Below are 16,617 nucleotides of genomic sequence, written 5' to 3' on the forward strand. Positions count from 1 at the left end.
ATCAATGGGAGATAGCCCATGTTGGCCTGATATAGCAGGTCTGTCTGATTAGGCCATCAAAATTAGTTACCCTAGAGATACAAACAGTCTTCGAGTGAAGACTAAGCAGCAGCAAGAGATGAACCCTTAAACAAAAATCCTTTGACTGTTACCATTTAAATGTTCCTAGTAATCAAAGAAAAATTAAATATAGCAAATAAGATGCACCGAATGCTAGGGTGTTTTTCTACTATTAGGCATTCACTACTTTCTAATTGGCGTTTAAACATACAGAATATTCAACGATGTGCAATTCTCCCATTAAAGGTCATGTTTTATATGAAAGGATATGATAAAATGGCTATTAATAGCATGTTCTCCTGGGATTTATTTTAAGGTATAAGTAGAACAGAGACATATTCCCATGTTAAGATGACATTTTCCTTATAAGTAAAGGAACCCTATGCTTTTATTCTCAGTCTATAAAACACAAGAAAAAAGGAATGGGCTACAGAAACCCTTGTCAGTGAGTTAATTTAAGTAAGGTTTTTGTAAGCATTCATTTTCAGTCTCAGATAAAGACATATCAAAACATAAGTCGCTAAACCTACTACAGAATTTATGAAAATATTTGTCATGATGTTGCCATCAAAAAGTAACCTTATATAATGGGCTAATTTCAAAAAGTTGGTAAACTGACAGGTTCCATGGCAAGTTCCATTTACTCTACTTCCATCTTGATGTTTATCAGTCACTGGTTTATTAAACTTTTAGAGGAGTTTGGGTAGTGTTTTTCACTGTTGTCCATAGGCTGTCTTTTCTTCACCATTTATGAACACAAATCATCCGAGTGCTCTGGCAATTTTTTAGAAATGTGTGTGTAGTACATAAGAATGGCCGTACCGAGTCAGACCAATGGTCTATCTAATCCAGTATCCTGTCTCAGACAGTGGCCGGTACCAGAACTTCAGGGATAGTGTACAGAACAGGCAATTTTGGAAATTTAGGGTCATGCCAAGTATGGCATTACATCCCTGATCATCTTGGCTAACAGCCATTGATTAATTTATCTTCATAAACTTACCTAGTTCTTTTCTGAACCCAGTTATATTTTGGCCATCACAACATCCCATGACAATGAGTTTCACAAATTAATTATGCATTATGTGCAATAGCTTTGGGTTCTGATAACAGGAAACCTATAACTAAATAATCACACAATGGGTCTGATCCAACGTACACTGAAGTCAACAGGAGTCTTTTTATTGACGTCAGTGTATGTCCGATCAGCCTTATGCTCCAAATAGCATGTAGACATCACTTACATATCCAAAATATATTTGTAAGGAAGTTTACAGGTCTCTCTCTCTCTCTTTTTTTTTTTTTAAAAAAGAAAAGAAAAAAGAAAGAACAAAAACAAAACAAACATGCGCGCGCGCACACCCACACACCCCAAAAAGCCTGCAGTAAGTTACCCTTATGGCTTGTTTGGTAGCAGCTATGGCAACATGCACCTCATGGGCTGCAGAGTTGGAGCTCACAGTCTCACACAAGAAAAAAAAAGAAATATAGTATGCATTGTCCTTGCATTCTCTAAAAACTAGCTAAAGCAGCAGTTTCTGATCAGAATTTCCCCCTCTCAATTACCAAACTCTGATAGGTGTATAAGAGCGCACATCCACACAAAGTATCTTCACATATGGAGGAATTGGGAAAATAAGGTTGCCTAGAAGAAAAAGAAAAGTTAACTTTCCATCACTGTACTAGGGAGGTGAAAACTCCTTCTCCTAGTATACATCTTGGGGCAGAACAGTGAATGAGGAAAATCCATCATTTGAATATGGGTGGCTACCTGTTATTAAAAAAGAATGAAATAAATACTAAGACCAAGTGCTGAATAGTGCAACTCTTTCTTAAATTGTAAGAGCAGCATAACAGTAGAGCCCATTTATGTAGTACCTTTATCTCTGGAGTCAGCAAGAAGGTCATCAGCAGAGCAAGGGCTCTCCTCACTGCCCTCATTTGAGATAGTAAGAAACGAGGTCGGGGACACAGACTGGGAACGGCTGCTGTTGTTACTGCCTCTGTCTGCTCCACCGGGTGTTTGGGTATCCATGTTGCGAGTACTGCTACTGCGCTGCGCCAGCGGAGGGGGAGCACGGTGCCCATCTGGAATATCTTGCGGCTGTTATCAACAAAACAAAACAAAACAAAAAAATCATACTTTTTCCATATGCGTGAAGCTGCCCATCTTATCAGGAAAGGGATTACTATACAGCTTAAGAAGTTTCTTATACCCGGTCCACTACATAACAGAAGCCTATTCGGATGAAGATGAATTATTGTACTACACAGACTCTAACAGATGATATGATAGGTCAGACTTCAGGAGAGTAAGAAATTCCTTGAATAACAATACACTTAAAGAAAGCCATGAGGACAATGTTTTCCAAAAGGCAACAAACAGTCATATGAAAACATAGCTAGGCAATCACTGAAGAGTAACAATTTAATATAAAACACCAGTGGTTCCTTTTTGGGGTTGGGCTTGGGTATGTGAAATAGTTACTTTTGAAAGTCACTTATAAAAAAGGACAACCATGAATTCTGATGCAAAATAGGCAAGAATTTTCCTGATTTTTTTTGGGGGGGGGGGGGGGGGGGGAGAGAAAGAAGTAAACAAACGCTATAAAAATGACTAAAGCAATTCTCACCAAAATAAGTTTTAGAGAATTGTTCCTTTTTCTGTTGATTATTTATGGCATAAATGCATCAGTGTAAACATTGTAAACATGAAGAGAACAGCAAAAGATTTAAAGGAAGTTATTTTCTATTCATGTGGTGGTAGAAGACAGTTAATCATTAGGAAATTTTTTATTCTGTTTCAGTAGTAGAAGACAAGTTAATCATGTGCAAATTTACATTACCAAGTTTGTACAGTAAGTCAATGTGAAAAGAAAAATTCTCTTAAAAAAAAAAAAAGCTTATTTTGAAAAACAGTTTTTTTGGGGCAGTAGATACTTACAATCAGCTGTTCTTCCTTGCCTCCTGTCTCCTTAATTATTATCTCAATCTCCTGATTCAGCCCCTCTATGCTGTTCCGGAAACGTGATCCTGTTGATTTGGTTATGGGTATAACAGGAACAATTACACTTTTTGGGATGGGAGCCTGGAAAACCAAAGGGAAGATGAGTAAATAAATATTGTAGATTTACACTTAAGAAAAAAAGCTAAAAAAATTAAAGAATACTGTTTTCCACGGAAAGAATTTTTATCAAAACAAAGCACAAACTTAGTTTTGTTAAGACGAAAGATGTGCCTTTAGATGAAAACAGATGTTCTGAGATGATTTTTCAAGTTTATATGCAACAGGAGAAAAACTATTAACTAGACAATTTCTAAACAGCGCCTAATCTTGAAAAGTCTTTCCCTGACCACTACCCAGTCTGCCGCCAGCTCCCACGTTGCTCCACAACACAGGAAAGCTAACCTTGAATGCTTATTGTTATTAAGGAATAAAGGAAGAAAAACCTTTGTAATAATAATAAAAATCACCATAGCCCATATTAAGAAATTTTCCATTTGGAGAAGTAAATTTTCCTCAGAGATACCTTCCTGCTCTCTACCTGGGATTTCCTGGATTTGTGAGTGCTCTACTTTGGAAACAATGTTATTTTAGCAGTATTTTTTAAAATGTAGTTTAAAATACTCAGTTCCACTCCATCTGCATTTCACTTACTGTGAAATTGTAAGGCAGTTTTGTTTAGCAAAGGAAATTATTTTTTCTCCTTAAAAAGTACCTCCAGAAGGTTACTTTAAATTTACACTGACTTAGTACAACTGATGAAGAAAAAAATTACATAAATACAGGTCTATGTTTTGTTTCCTCAACACATATTAGATATGAAGACATGGATGTAAAGGGATTTTACCCTTAGTGCCAGATTGGCCAAGGTGAAGGTGGGGGTTTTTTCGCCTTCCCCACAGCAGGTTAGGTTGAGGGGCTTAGTTGGGCAAACATGAAACTGGAGTTAGGCTATGATGCTGCAACTCATTATGTAAATGTGGGGTGGATGTCCAATGCAGGTACTCCATAGGGAAGGGATACAGTGATCACATTACATGGATTGGTAAAGGATTTAAAGGAGGTATTCTTTAAAGGAGTAGAAATGGGAGCGGGGAGTTGGGGCTCTTATGTCTACCTGCTGCATCAGTTCACACCCCCCCATAGCCTCCCCTTAATCCTCATTCGACTGGGGGGGGGGGGGAAAGGGAGGGAGATGGTGAAGTGTCAGCAACACGTTGTCCGGGGACCAAGATTGGTAAAGGAGAGGATTGATGAAAACCTCTGTGTATACATTGAAATGATTATGGAATTACCTGCACTGTACACTTTTATCCACTGGGTACTCCCAGAAATTTAAGAATAGAATTGTGGCCTAATTAAACCACATCCAGTGTTTCCTATCCTTCTTCCAGTGTAGCCAGACAATACTTTTAGAGTCTCTTAAACAAAGTAATCCTCATTAGGGTGGTGTTGCCAACATGTGACCTTAATGTGGGGCCTGAGCATGACATAACAGAGGAAGAGATGACAAATGCAGTCCAGAGAACAAAGGCAGCGGGACCTGATGAAGTGACGGCAGACCTCGTGGAAGTCTGGGAGTGAGAAAGGCATAAGATGGACCAGCAGAGTGGTTAAAGCAGTGATCCCCAAACTTTCTATGTCGCATCCCCCCTTACCCGTAATGTAATCTGTCTGCACCCTCCCCTCCCTTGGGAGCTGGGGTCAGGAATGGGACTGGAGGCCGAAGACGGGACTGCGCCTGAGAGTGGAAGCCGGGGGCTCAGCTGGGGGTGGGATTGGGGCCAGGACAGAGTGGGGCTGGGTGGTGCTCCTTCCCCGCCCCCTGTGGGGGCTGGCCCGGTGCCTGCTGCACCCCCCCCACCAAAAAAAAAGTTCCTCCACATCCCCCCCTTAGTGGGCGTGCACCACAGTTTGGGGACCCCACGGGTTAAAGCCGCATGGCAAGACAAGAGAATTCACGAAGACTGGTGCAAGTCTCTCTTGGTCCCAACAGATAAGAAAGGAAGCATCCAGGAATGTGGAAACTATCAAGGGATAAAGCTATTGTCGCAGGGCTGAAGTTACTGGAACACATCTTAGAGATTATAAGATTAGAAGAATAATGGAACCCCACATCAAACAAGAGCAGATCAGCTTTAGGAAAGGACGAGGAACCACAGAGACAATGTTTTTAATTCAGCAAGGAATAGAAAAATGGCTAAGAGGATAGCTTCTGGGCTTTTATAGACCTAGAAAGATATACAAGAAGGCTCATAGAAGGATTCTCAGACCAGTGCTGAGGAAAGATGGAGAGTCTGAGGACTTAATAACTATGGTGAATGCCTTAGATAGATCACCAAAACAATTATCTGAACATGTTTTGGAATGACACACACTTTTGAAAGTGAGATTGCGCTGGGTTTGGCTCTCAGTCTGCTGCTGTTTATCATATTGATGAACTATGTTAGTAGGAAAAGGTGAGAAGCTGCTATATGCAGATGACATAGCAAAAACCGCATCCTCAAAGTATGACCTAGAGGAAATATTAAACCAGTAGTGTGATCAGCTGAGTAGGCGTGGAACGAAAATGAGCACGACAGACTGAAGTCATTTAGGTCAGAAGAGATGCTACAAGAAACTGGACACAGTGATTAATGGAATGAGACTAAATCAGACTGACCAGTTCAAGTACCTTGGCGATTGGGTTACTGAAGACGATGTGTTTGAACATGAGATACAGTGCAGACTGGGGAGTGCTGGACGAGCATCAAATACGATATCAGGGGTTGCGTAGGACAAGTGTATGCCACTGAGACTAAAAGCCCAATGGCATGCAATGCTATATGATACAGAAACATTAGTGATACAGAGATGGTAGTTCAACACCTTCATGTGTTTGAGATGAGGCATCTTTGCCCCATAAGAGGAGTTTCATTTTGAAATCTATTTGTGTAAGTATTAGGATGAAAGTCAAAGTTCATGATGTGGTGAATAAAATCCAGGAACCATGACTTTGCTGGTTCAGATACATACAGAGAATGAAGGAAGGAGACCTGGCAAAGACAGCATGGAAAAAGAGGTGGTAGGAATGAGACCCTGAAGAAAGCTGAGGAAGCGATGGATGGACTCCATCTAAGCAGATGGGAAGGAGGTGAATCTTTGGCCTGGTCTACACTACGGGTTTAGGTCGACTTTAGCAGCGTTAAATCGAATTAAGCCTGGACACGTCCACATGACGAAGCCCTTTCTTTCGACTTAAAGGGTCCTTTAAACCGGTTTCTTTACACCACCTCCGACGAGGGGATTAGCGATAAAACCGGCCTTTGCGGGTCGGAACTGGGGTAGTGTGGACGGAATTCGACGTTATTGGCCTCCGGGAGCTATCCCACAGTGCTTCATTGTGACCGCTCTGGACAGCACTCTCAACTCAGATGCACTGACCAGGTAGACAGGAAAAGACCCGCGAATGTTTGAATTTCATTTCCTGTTTGCTCAGCGTGGAGAGCACAGGTGACCACGCAGAGCTCATCAGCACAGGTAACCGTGATGGAGTCCCAGGATCGCAAAAGAGCTCCAGCATGGACCGAACGGGAGGTACGGGATCTGCTCGCCATATGGGGAGATGAAGCAGTGATAGCTGAACTCCATAGCAGTAAAAGAAATGGCAAAGTATTAGAAAAGATCTCCAAGGCCATGAAGGACCGAGGCCATAACAGGGACACACAGCAGTGCCGCGTGAAAATTAAGGAGCTACGGCAAGCTTACCACAAAGCCAGAGAAGCAAACGGAAGGTCCGGGGCAGAGCCGCAAACTTGCCGCTACTACGCGGAGCTGCATGCGATCCTAGGGGGTGCAGCCACCACTACCCCAACCATGTGCTATGACTCTCTCACTGGAGAAACACACAGGGAAGACGGTTCGGGGAACGAGGAAGATGAGGATGGAGGTACTGTAGGTAGCTCACAGCAGCAAGGAAGCGGAGAAACCGGTTCCCCAACAGCCAGGATACGTTTGTGACCCTGGACCTGGAACCAGTAACCCCCGAACTCACCCAAGACCCTCAGGGCACACAGGAGACCTCTGGTGAGTGTACCTTTGTAAATATTTGTAAACATTACACATGGTTTAAAAGCAAGCGTGTTTAATGATTAATTTGCCCTGGCAATCGCGGCCAGTACATCTACTGGAAAAGTCTGTTAACGTGTATGGGGATGGAGTGGAAATCCTCCAGGGACATCTCCAGAAAGCTCTCCTTTATGTACTCCCAAAGCGTTTGCAAAAGGTTTCTGGGGAGGGCTGCCTTATCCCGTCCGCCATGGTAGGCCACTTTACCACGCCAGGCCAGTAGCACGTAGTCTGGAATCATTGCATAACAAAGCATGGCAGCGTATGGTCCCGGTGTTTGCTGGCATGCAGACAATATCCATTCCTTATCTCTCTTTGTTATCCTCAGGAGAGTGATATCATTCACGGTCACCTGGTTGAAATGGGGTGATTTTATTAAGGGGACATTCAGAGGCGCCCGTTCCTGCTCTTCTGAACAGAAATGTTCCCCACTGTTAACCACGCGGTGGAGGGGAGGGGTGAAGTGATCATCCCAGAGAATCGTGTGTGTGTGTGTGGGGGGTGGTTTACTTGTGTTTGTGCCGCATGTTAACCGGGAAACCGCAGCCCCTCCTTTTACATTGAAAACCCATTTTAAATGGACAACCCAATTCATCCTTGATATGGGAAATGCGCTGCTGTTTGCAACCTTTCCCGCATGTTAAGAAGGTTAAAAAAGCCAAAACACTGTGGCCTACCATGGCTGCCTGCAAGCCGAAATATGCGACCTTGTAATGAAAGAGTGTACCCATCGTTCTCTAAAATGTGTCTTTTTTAACCACCTCTCCCTTCTCCTCCACCAGCTGCAAATGTTTCTCCTTCGCAGAGGCTAGTGAACATTAGAAAGAGAAAACGTAGGACGAGGGACGATATGTTCACGGAGCTGCAGATGTTCTCCCACGCTGATAGAGCACAGCAGAATGCGTGGAGGCAGTCAATGTCGGACATGAGAAAAGCACAATATGAACGAGAGGAGAGGTGGCGGGCTGAATGGCGGGATGAAAAGAGCAAGTGGCGGGCTGAAGACGATAGGTGGCGTCAGCTTGCAGACAGACGGCAAGAGTCAATGCTTCGTCTGCTGGAGCATCAAACTGATATGCTCGAGCGTATGGTTGAGCTGCAGGAAAGGCAGCAGGAGCAGAGACCGCCGCTACAGCCCCTGTGTAACCAACAGCCCTCCTCCCCAAGTTCCATAGCCTCCTCACCAAGACGCCCAAGAACACGGTGGGGGGGCCTCCGTCCACCCAGTCACTCCACCCCAGATGATCGCCCAAGCATCAGAAGGCTGGCCTTCAATAAGAGTTAAAGTTTTAAAATGCAGTGTGTCCTTTTCCATCCCTCCTTCCCCACCCATCCCAGGCTACCTTGGCAATTATCCCCCTACTTCTGTGAGGAACTAATAAAGAATGCATGAATGTGAAAAAACAATGACTTTATTGCCTCTGCAAGCGGTGCTCGAATTGGGGAGGGGAGGGTAGGGTGGGGTGGTTGGTTTACAGGGAAGTAGAGTGAACCGGGTCGGGGGGGGAGGGGGTTGGAGGGTTCATCAAGGAGAAACAAACAGAAGTTTCACACAGTAGCCTGGCCAGTCACAAAACTCGTTTTCAAAGCTTCTCTGATGCGCACCGCGCCCTGCTCCTCTAACCGCCCTGGTGTCTGGCTGCGCGTAATCAGCGGCCAGGCAAGTTGCCTCAACCTCCCACCCCGCCATAAAGGTCTCCCCCTTACTCTCACAGATATTGTGGAGCGCACAGCAAGCAGCAATAACAATGGGGATATTCTTTTCGCTGAGGTCTGAGCAAGTCAGTAAGCTGCGCCAGCGCGCTTTTAAATGTCCAAATGCACATTCCACCACCATTCGGCACTTGCTCAGCCTGTAGTTGAACAGGTCCTGACTCCTGTCCAGGCTGCCTGTGTACGGCTTCATGAGCCATGGCATTAAGGGGTAGACTGGGTCCCCAAGGATCACGATAGGCATTTCAACATCCCCAACGGTTACTTTCTGGTCCGGGAAGAAAGTCCCTTCCTCCAGCTTTCGAAACAGAGCAGAGTTCCTGAAGACGCGAGCATCATGTACCTTTCCCGGCCATCCCACGTTGATGTTGGTGAAACGTCCCTTGTGATCCACCAGGGCTTGCAGCAGCATTGAAAAGTACCCCTTGCGGTTTACGTAGTCGGTGGCTTGGTGCTCCGGTGACAAGATAGGGATATGGGTTCCGTCTATGGCCCCGCCACAGTTTGGGAATCCCATTTCAGCAAAACCATCCACTATTGACTGCACGTTTCCCAGAGTCACTACCCTTGATATCACCAGGTCTTTCATTGCCCTGGCAAATTGGATCACAGCAGCCCCCACCGTAGATTTGCCCACTCCAAATTGATTCCCGACTGACCGGGAGCTGTCTGGTGTTGCAAGCTTCCACAGGGCTATCGCCACTCGCTTCTCAACTGTGAGGGCTGCTCTCATCTTGGTATCCTGGCGTTTCAGGGCAGGGGAAAGCAAGTCACAAAGTTCCATGAAAGTACCCTTACGCATGCGAAAGTTTCGCAGCCACTGGGAATCGTCCCATACCTGCAGCACGATGCGGTCCCACCAGTCTGTGCTTGTTTCCCGGGCCCAGAATCGGCGTTCCACGGCATGAACCTGCCCCAGTGACACCATGATTTCCACATTGCTGGGGCCTGTGCCTTGTGAGAGGTCTATGTCCATGTCAATTTCCTCATCACTCTCTTCGCCGCGCTGCAATCGCCTCCTCGGCTGGTCCGGGTTTCGCCTTGGCATGTCCTGGCTCTGCATATACTCCAGGACAATGCGCGTGGTGTTCATAGTGCTCATAATTGCCGCGGTGATCTGAGCGGGCTCCATGATCCCAGTGCTAGCTATGGCGCCTGATCAGAAAAAAGGCGCGAAAGTAGTATCTGATGGACCAGGAGAAGGAGGGAGGGCAGGAGGGAGGGAGGGCCGAGTGACGACATGGCGTACAGGTACAGGAACAGGGAATTAAAATCAAGAAAGGTGGCTGTGCATCAGGGAGAAACACAAACAACTGTCACACAGAATGGTCCCCCCCAAAGATTAAACTGAAAACCCTGGGCTTAGCAGGCCGATGATTTCACGGAGGAAGGGGAAGCAAATGAATATAGAACAAATCTAATTTTTTACATCTTAAGCTGGCAGCCGACGGTGCAGCACGAGTGATAGCCTCTCCAGTATGATGATGACGGATACCAATCATAATATACCATCGTCTGCAAGGGGCTGCTGCTGTGTAGCAATGCAGCCCCAAGTCTGCCAGCCCCACGTCCGCCAGCACCCAGCATCGCCCTCGGCCTCTTCTGGGTGCTTAGCAGACAATACTGGGCAATTGGCAGAAAATAGTATACTACGACTGGTAGCCATCATCATCGAAACAGTAGCATGTCTGCCCAGGTGGCCATGATTGACAGCCACTCCAGTACGACGACGATGGGTACCAGTCATAATATACCATCGCCTACCAAAGGGCAAGGGGCTGGTGCAATGCAGCCCTACGGCTGCCAGCCCCATGGCTATCACTCATGCTACACCGTCTACCGCCAAAAGGCAGTTAGCAGCTGCTGCTGTGTAGCAATGCAGTCCCACGTCTGCCGGCACCCAGAGGACATATGGTGACGGTGAGCTCAGCTGAGCTGAGCAGGCTCCATGCTTGCCGTGGTACGTTGTCTGCACAGGTAACCCAGGTAAAAAGGCGCGAATCTATTGTCTGACGTTGCTGTGACGAGGGGGGAGGGGCCTGACGACATGTACCCAGAACCGCCCGCGACACTGTTTTGCATCATCCGGGCATTGGGATCTCAACCCAGAATTCAAAGAAAAGGCGCGAAAGTAGTATCTGACGGACTAGGGGAAGGAGGGAGGGCAGGCCGAGTGACGACATGGCGTACAGGTACAGGGAATTAAAATCAAGAACGGTGGCTGTGCATCAGGGAGAAACACAAACAACTGTCACACAGAATGGTCCCCCCAAAGATTAAACTGAAAACCCTGGGTTTAGCAGGCCGTTGATTTGACGGAGGGAGGGGGAAGCAAATGAATACAGAGCAAATCTATTTTTTACATCTTAAGACGACGGTGCAGCGTGACTGATAGCCCTCGGCATCTTTCTGGGTGCTTGGCAGCAAATACTGGGCGCTTGGCAGTTAGTGTATGACGATGGTCTTCAGGCCTATTGCACGATCGGCTGCTCGGGGAAGACTCTGCTAATGTGCGATGACCTAACTTGTAATAGGATGGTTAACAGTCGTAATACACCATCTACTGCCAAAAGGCAAGCCCCACGGCTGCCAGCACCCAGATCGCCGATGAAGGCTACCAGTCTACTGCACCGTCTACCGCCAAAAGGCAGTTAGCAGCTGCTGCTGTGTAGCAATGCAGTCTCACGTCTGCTGGCACCCAGAGGACATATGGTGACGGTGAGCTCAGCTGAGCTGAGCGGGCTCCATGCTTGCCGTGGTATGTTGTCTGCACAGGTAACCCAGGTAAAAAGGCACGAATCTATTGTCTGCCGTTGCTGTGACGGGGGGGAGGGGCCTGACGACATGTACCCAGAACCGCCCGCGACACTGTTTTGCATCATCCGGGCATTGGGATCTCAACCCAGAATTCCAAGGGGCGGCGGAGACTGTGGGAACTGTGGGATAGCTACCCATAGTGCAATGCTCCGGAAGTCTATGCTAGCCTCGTACTGTGGAAGCGGTCCGCCGACTAGAGCACCTAGAGCATTTTATGTGGGGACACACACAATCGGCAGTATACAACCGATTTCAATAAAACTGGCTTCTATAAATTCGAACTAATTTCGTAGTGTAGACATACCCTTAGTGTCACCTCAGACAGACGAAGATGGCAGATGCTTGCACAGTGACCCGACACCTATCGATGGGATAAGGGAAAGAAGATTTGGAGCAGAGGGAAGGGACTTAACATGAGAGATGGAAGGCTGATTTAAGCATTAGTGTTTTTTTGAACTAAGTGGTAAAGTTGAATAGCAGATGAAGGAAACAGAGAAGACACCAATAACAAATGGTTATTTACTCCACAGTAACTGTCGCTCTTTGAGAAGTTGTAGTGAATGTGAATTACATTGTAGGTGCATATAGCCCCATGCACACAAGCTTGTAAGTTTTTCTAAGGGGGGGATCGACCTAAGATACACAACTTCAGCTACGTGACTAGCGTAGCTGAAGTTGCGTATTTTAGGTCGACTTACCTAGCTGTGAGGACGGCGGCGAGTCGACCGCTGCTGCGCTGCCGCCGACTCCGCTTCCGCCTCTTGCCGCGGTGGATTTCTGGAGTCGACGGCAGAGCCATCGGGGATAGATTTTATTGTGTCTTCACTAGGCACGATAAGTCGATCCCCAATAGATCGATCACTACCCGCCGCATCGGTGGGTAGCAAAGACTTGCCCTAAGTAGCAGTATCCATCAGCATGCACCCTGACCCTTCTCATGCTCCCATGTGAGGAACATAAAGGGAAGACTAGCCTCAGCACTCCCTCAGTTGCAGTTTGAAACCTGTGTCTGCTGTGCACTCCAAAAAGTGGGGATGGAGGGCGGGGCAGGGATCCACATGGACTACAACTTCTCAAAGAAGCACAGTTTCTCTAGGGCTAATTAACCATTCTCTCTTCAAGTGTCAGTGTGGATCCCATTGTAGGTGGCTGATAAGCAGTATCTCTCAGGAAGGTGGGAATAAGTCACATCAATTGAATAGAGATTGGAGCACTACTCTCTCAAATTTGGTATCCAATCTAGCAGCTAAATCCAATCCATGCTTGACAAACACAAGTGGATTGCTCCATGTAGTTGCCTTGAAGATTTCAGATAGCTGCACGTTTCAGAAACGGACAGGATTGTCTCCACCACCTAAACAGCAGTGGTAAGACTGGGACCAGCATCACACCTAATACTTAACAAGGAAGGTTGTAGCTGCTCCCAGAGAGTCAAGGGGGGGTAGGGAGTTTCATCTCATGATAAACTTTTTTGAGGATGAGGGCTATCAATATAGCTCTTGGTGGAAACGAAAAGAAACTATGGCCAAACTGGCCACCAGGGCTGTGGTTTCCAGTCCCTCCCCTTCCTGCTACAGGCAGAAACAATCTAGGCACCCATCTTCCTGTAACACAGCATAATGGTTCTTCGAAATACTGTGAGTAGAGAGCAGAATCTGACCTTAAAGGATATGTCTATATTGCATGCTAAGCCCAGGTCTGTGGGACCTGGGCTTGTCAACTTGGTGTTTCCCAGCCTGCACTTGAGCATTAGAACATAAGAACAGCCATACTGGGTCAGACCAAAGGTCCATCCAGCCCAGTATCCTGTCTACCAACAGTGGCCAATGCCAGGTGCCCCAGAGGGAGTGAACCTAACAGGTAATGATCAAGTGATCTCTCTCCTGCCATCCATCTCCACTCTCTGACAAACAGAGTCTAGGGACACCATTCCTTACCCATCCTGGCTAATAGCCATTAATGGACTTAACCTCCATGAATTTATCCAGTTCTCTTTTAAACGCTGTTATAGTCCTAGCTTTCACAACCTCCTCAGGCAAGGAGTTCCACAAGTTGACTGTGCGCTGTGTGAAGAAGAACTTCCTTTTGTTTGTTTTAAACCTGCTGCCTATTAATTTCATTTGGTGACCCCTAGTTCTTGTATTATGGGAATAAGTAAATATTTTTTCCTTATTTACTTTCTCCACATCACTCATAATTTTATATACCTCTATCATATCCCTCCTTAGTCTCCTCTTTTCCAAGATGAAAAGTCCTAGCCTCTTTAATCTCTCCTCATACGGGACTCTTTCCAAACCCCTAATCATTTTAGTTGCCCTTCTCGGAACCTTTTCTAGTGCCAGTATATCTTTTTTGAGCTAAAGAGACCACATCTGTACGCAGTATTTAAGATGTGGGCGTACCATCGATTTATAGAAGGGCAATAATATATTCTCCGTCTTATTCTCTATCCCCTTTTTAATGATTCCTAACATCCTGTTTGCTTTTTTGACTGCCTCCGCACACTGCGTGGACATCTTCAGAGAACTATCCATGATGACTCCAAGATCTTTTTCCTGATTCACTGTAGCTAAATTAGCTCCCATCATATTGTATGTATAGTTGGGGTTATTTTTTCCAATGTGCATTACTTTACATTTATCAACATTAAATTTCATTTGCCATTTCATTGCCCAATCACTTAGTTTTGCGTGATCTTTTTGAAGCTCTTCACAGTCTGCTTTGCCCTTTACTATCTTGAGCAGTTTAGTATCATCTGCAAACTTTGCCACCTCACTTTTTACCCCTTTCTCCAGATCATTTATGAATAAGTTGAATAGGATTAGTCCTAGGACTGACCCTTGGGGAACACCACTAGTTACCCCTCTCCATTCACACTGTACTGTAAACCCAGGTTTACAGTTGCTGAACCCGGGTCTCACAGCCATGCTAATGTGTCCATACTGCACTACCCTGACTTTCTGACTTCAGTATGTAGCTTGACCTGCATTACAGTGCAAAATGAAAGGGCTTGGACCCAAGTCACAGCAGGACGACTCTGGCTCTGACCCCCCAGCAGTGTCCTAGGACCCAAGTCTTAAGTGCTTGCTGACTTGAGTCAGACTGATTTGTGTGTGGACAGAAGGGTGGCTTGGGCTCAAAACTGAGCCAGAGTCCATGCTTAGTGTGCAGTGTAGACACACTAAGGTATATGTACTGAAATGTAATATATTCTTAGAGTTGTACCTTATATAACTCAAATCAGGGTCCAACTTTATAAATTTAGGAGGTCACCATTTTCTTCTGTAACTATACATTACCTACTGTACATTGTAACTCTTGGTTTTTAAATCCTGCCATAGGTTTTTAAAACAGTAAAGCGGGAGAGGGGAGCAACAACTCTTCTCAAAAGAGGGAAGGAAAAAAGTTAAATGACAATGATAATGGAACAACTTCCCAAACACACTGATAATGAGTGATTTTTAAATCATTCTTATTTACCAAAAGACTTGCTTATTTAATTCCATTGAAATAAAAAAAAAAAATCAATCTAAAGTATTAAGGACACCTTATTTATGTATATCAGCATTCATCATACTAATGCTATTTTTGTTTTAAATTTCAATGTCCTTGAACTCTTACCTACATCCTCTCAGAGGCCCACTTCTGAATTTTTAATGTACTAAATGGCTTGTTTGAGACAATTATTAGTTTTCAAAACTTTATTAGTTCACTTTAGGGTGTTGGAAATGCTTACTTAGATTGGACAGATCTACACATTATCTGTACTGATTTTTGTACAGAAAACTGAAAAAGCATTGAATCATTTCATTATTATGAAATTACCATAATTTCTAACATTTATTTTCTACACTGAGATCATAATTATCTTAATTTAAAAGGAAGTAAATTATTGTATTTGAAATAGTTAAGAACTACAACATCCAAAGCAGCTATAGAGAGTTCAAGGGAATCCACTGACAGCACAGTTAACTTGGATACAGTGAAATACCATGTACAGGGCAAAATTCTTAAGTCTTTAAATGCTATTCCCCCACCCCCTACCCCCCACTAAACTATCACTATTCCCCTCACTAAACTATTAATATACAGGAATTTGTTCCAATAAGGAACTCAAGTTTGGCTCACAGCCAAGTAGAATGAAAGTCCCAGTTGTTTTAAGCACTGCAACTCAACTTCTAGGGAAATTGTTCCGAGTGTGAGGCAGAGGAGGAAGGGCCAACAATTTAAGAGGAGTGCACTGTATATGTTGTCAAGGTTCCCTCCCCACTCTGAACTCTAGGGTACACATGTGGGGACCTGTATGAAAGACCCCCTAAGCTTATTTCTACCAGCTTAAGTTAAAAACTTCCCCAAGGCACAAATTCTTCCTTGTCCTTAGACAGTATGCTGCCATCACCAAGTGAGTTAGACAAAGATTCAGGAAAAGGACCACTTGGGAGTTCCTGTTTCTCCAAAATATCTCCCCAAACCCCTTCAACCCCTTTCTTGGGGAGGCTGGAGAATAATATACCACCCAAATAAGTAAACAAGGTGAGCACAGATCAGATCCTTGGGTTTTTAGGACACTCAAAACCAATCAGGTTCTTAAAAACAAAACTTTATTATAAAGAAAAACGTAAAAGAAGCACCTCTGTAAAGTCAGGATGGAAGATAATTTTACAGGGTAGTAAGAGTTAAAACACAGAGGATTCCCCTCTAGGCAAAACTTTAAAGTTACAAAAAACAGGAATAAACCTCCCTCTTAGCATAGGGAAAATTCACAAGCTAAAACAAAAGATAACCTAACGCATTTCCTTGCTATTACTTACAATTTGCAATCTTAGATGCTTATTTCAGATATGACTTTAGGAGATGTATTTTTCCTGCCCTGGTCCCTCTCTGTCCCGGAGAGAGCAACAAAGAGAGACAAAACA

The 16,617-nt window shown here is 44.9% G+C and overlaps 1 protein-coding gene across 2 annotated transcripts in view; it reads right to left on the minus strand.

Moving 5' to 3' along the window:
* The window catches only part of FAM117B (family with sequence similarity 117 member B), an 86,992-nt gene that overhangs the window by 21,385 nt on the left and 48,990 nt on the right, over positions 1–16,617 (minus strand). For both annotated transcript variants that reach the window (XM_054044532.1, XM_054044533.1), the window contains exons 5-6: positions 3,005–3,148; positions 1,939–2,164 (exon numbers count right to left, since the gene is read on the minus strand). In XM_054044532.1, coding sequence (XP_053900507.1) covers positions 1,939–2,164; positions 3,005–3,148 — 370 coding nt within the window. The remainder of the gene's footprint in view (positions 1–1,938; positions 2,165–3,004; positions 3,149–16,617) is intronic.

Source organism: Malaclemys terrapin, chromosome 11 (assembly GCF_027887155.1).
Source record: "Malaclemys terrapin pileata isolate rMalTer1 chromosome 11, rMalTer1.hap1, whole genome shotgun sequence".
NCBI lineage: Eukaryota > Metazoa > Chordata > Testudines > Emydidae > Malaclemys > Malaclemys terrapin.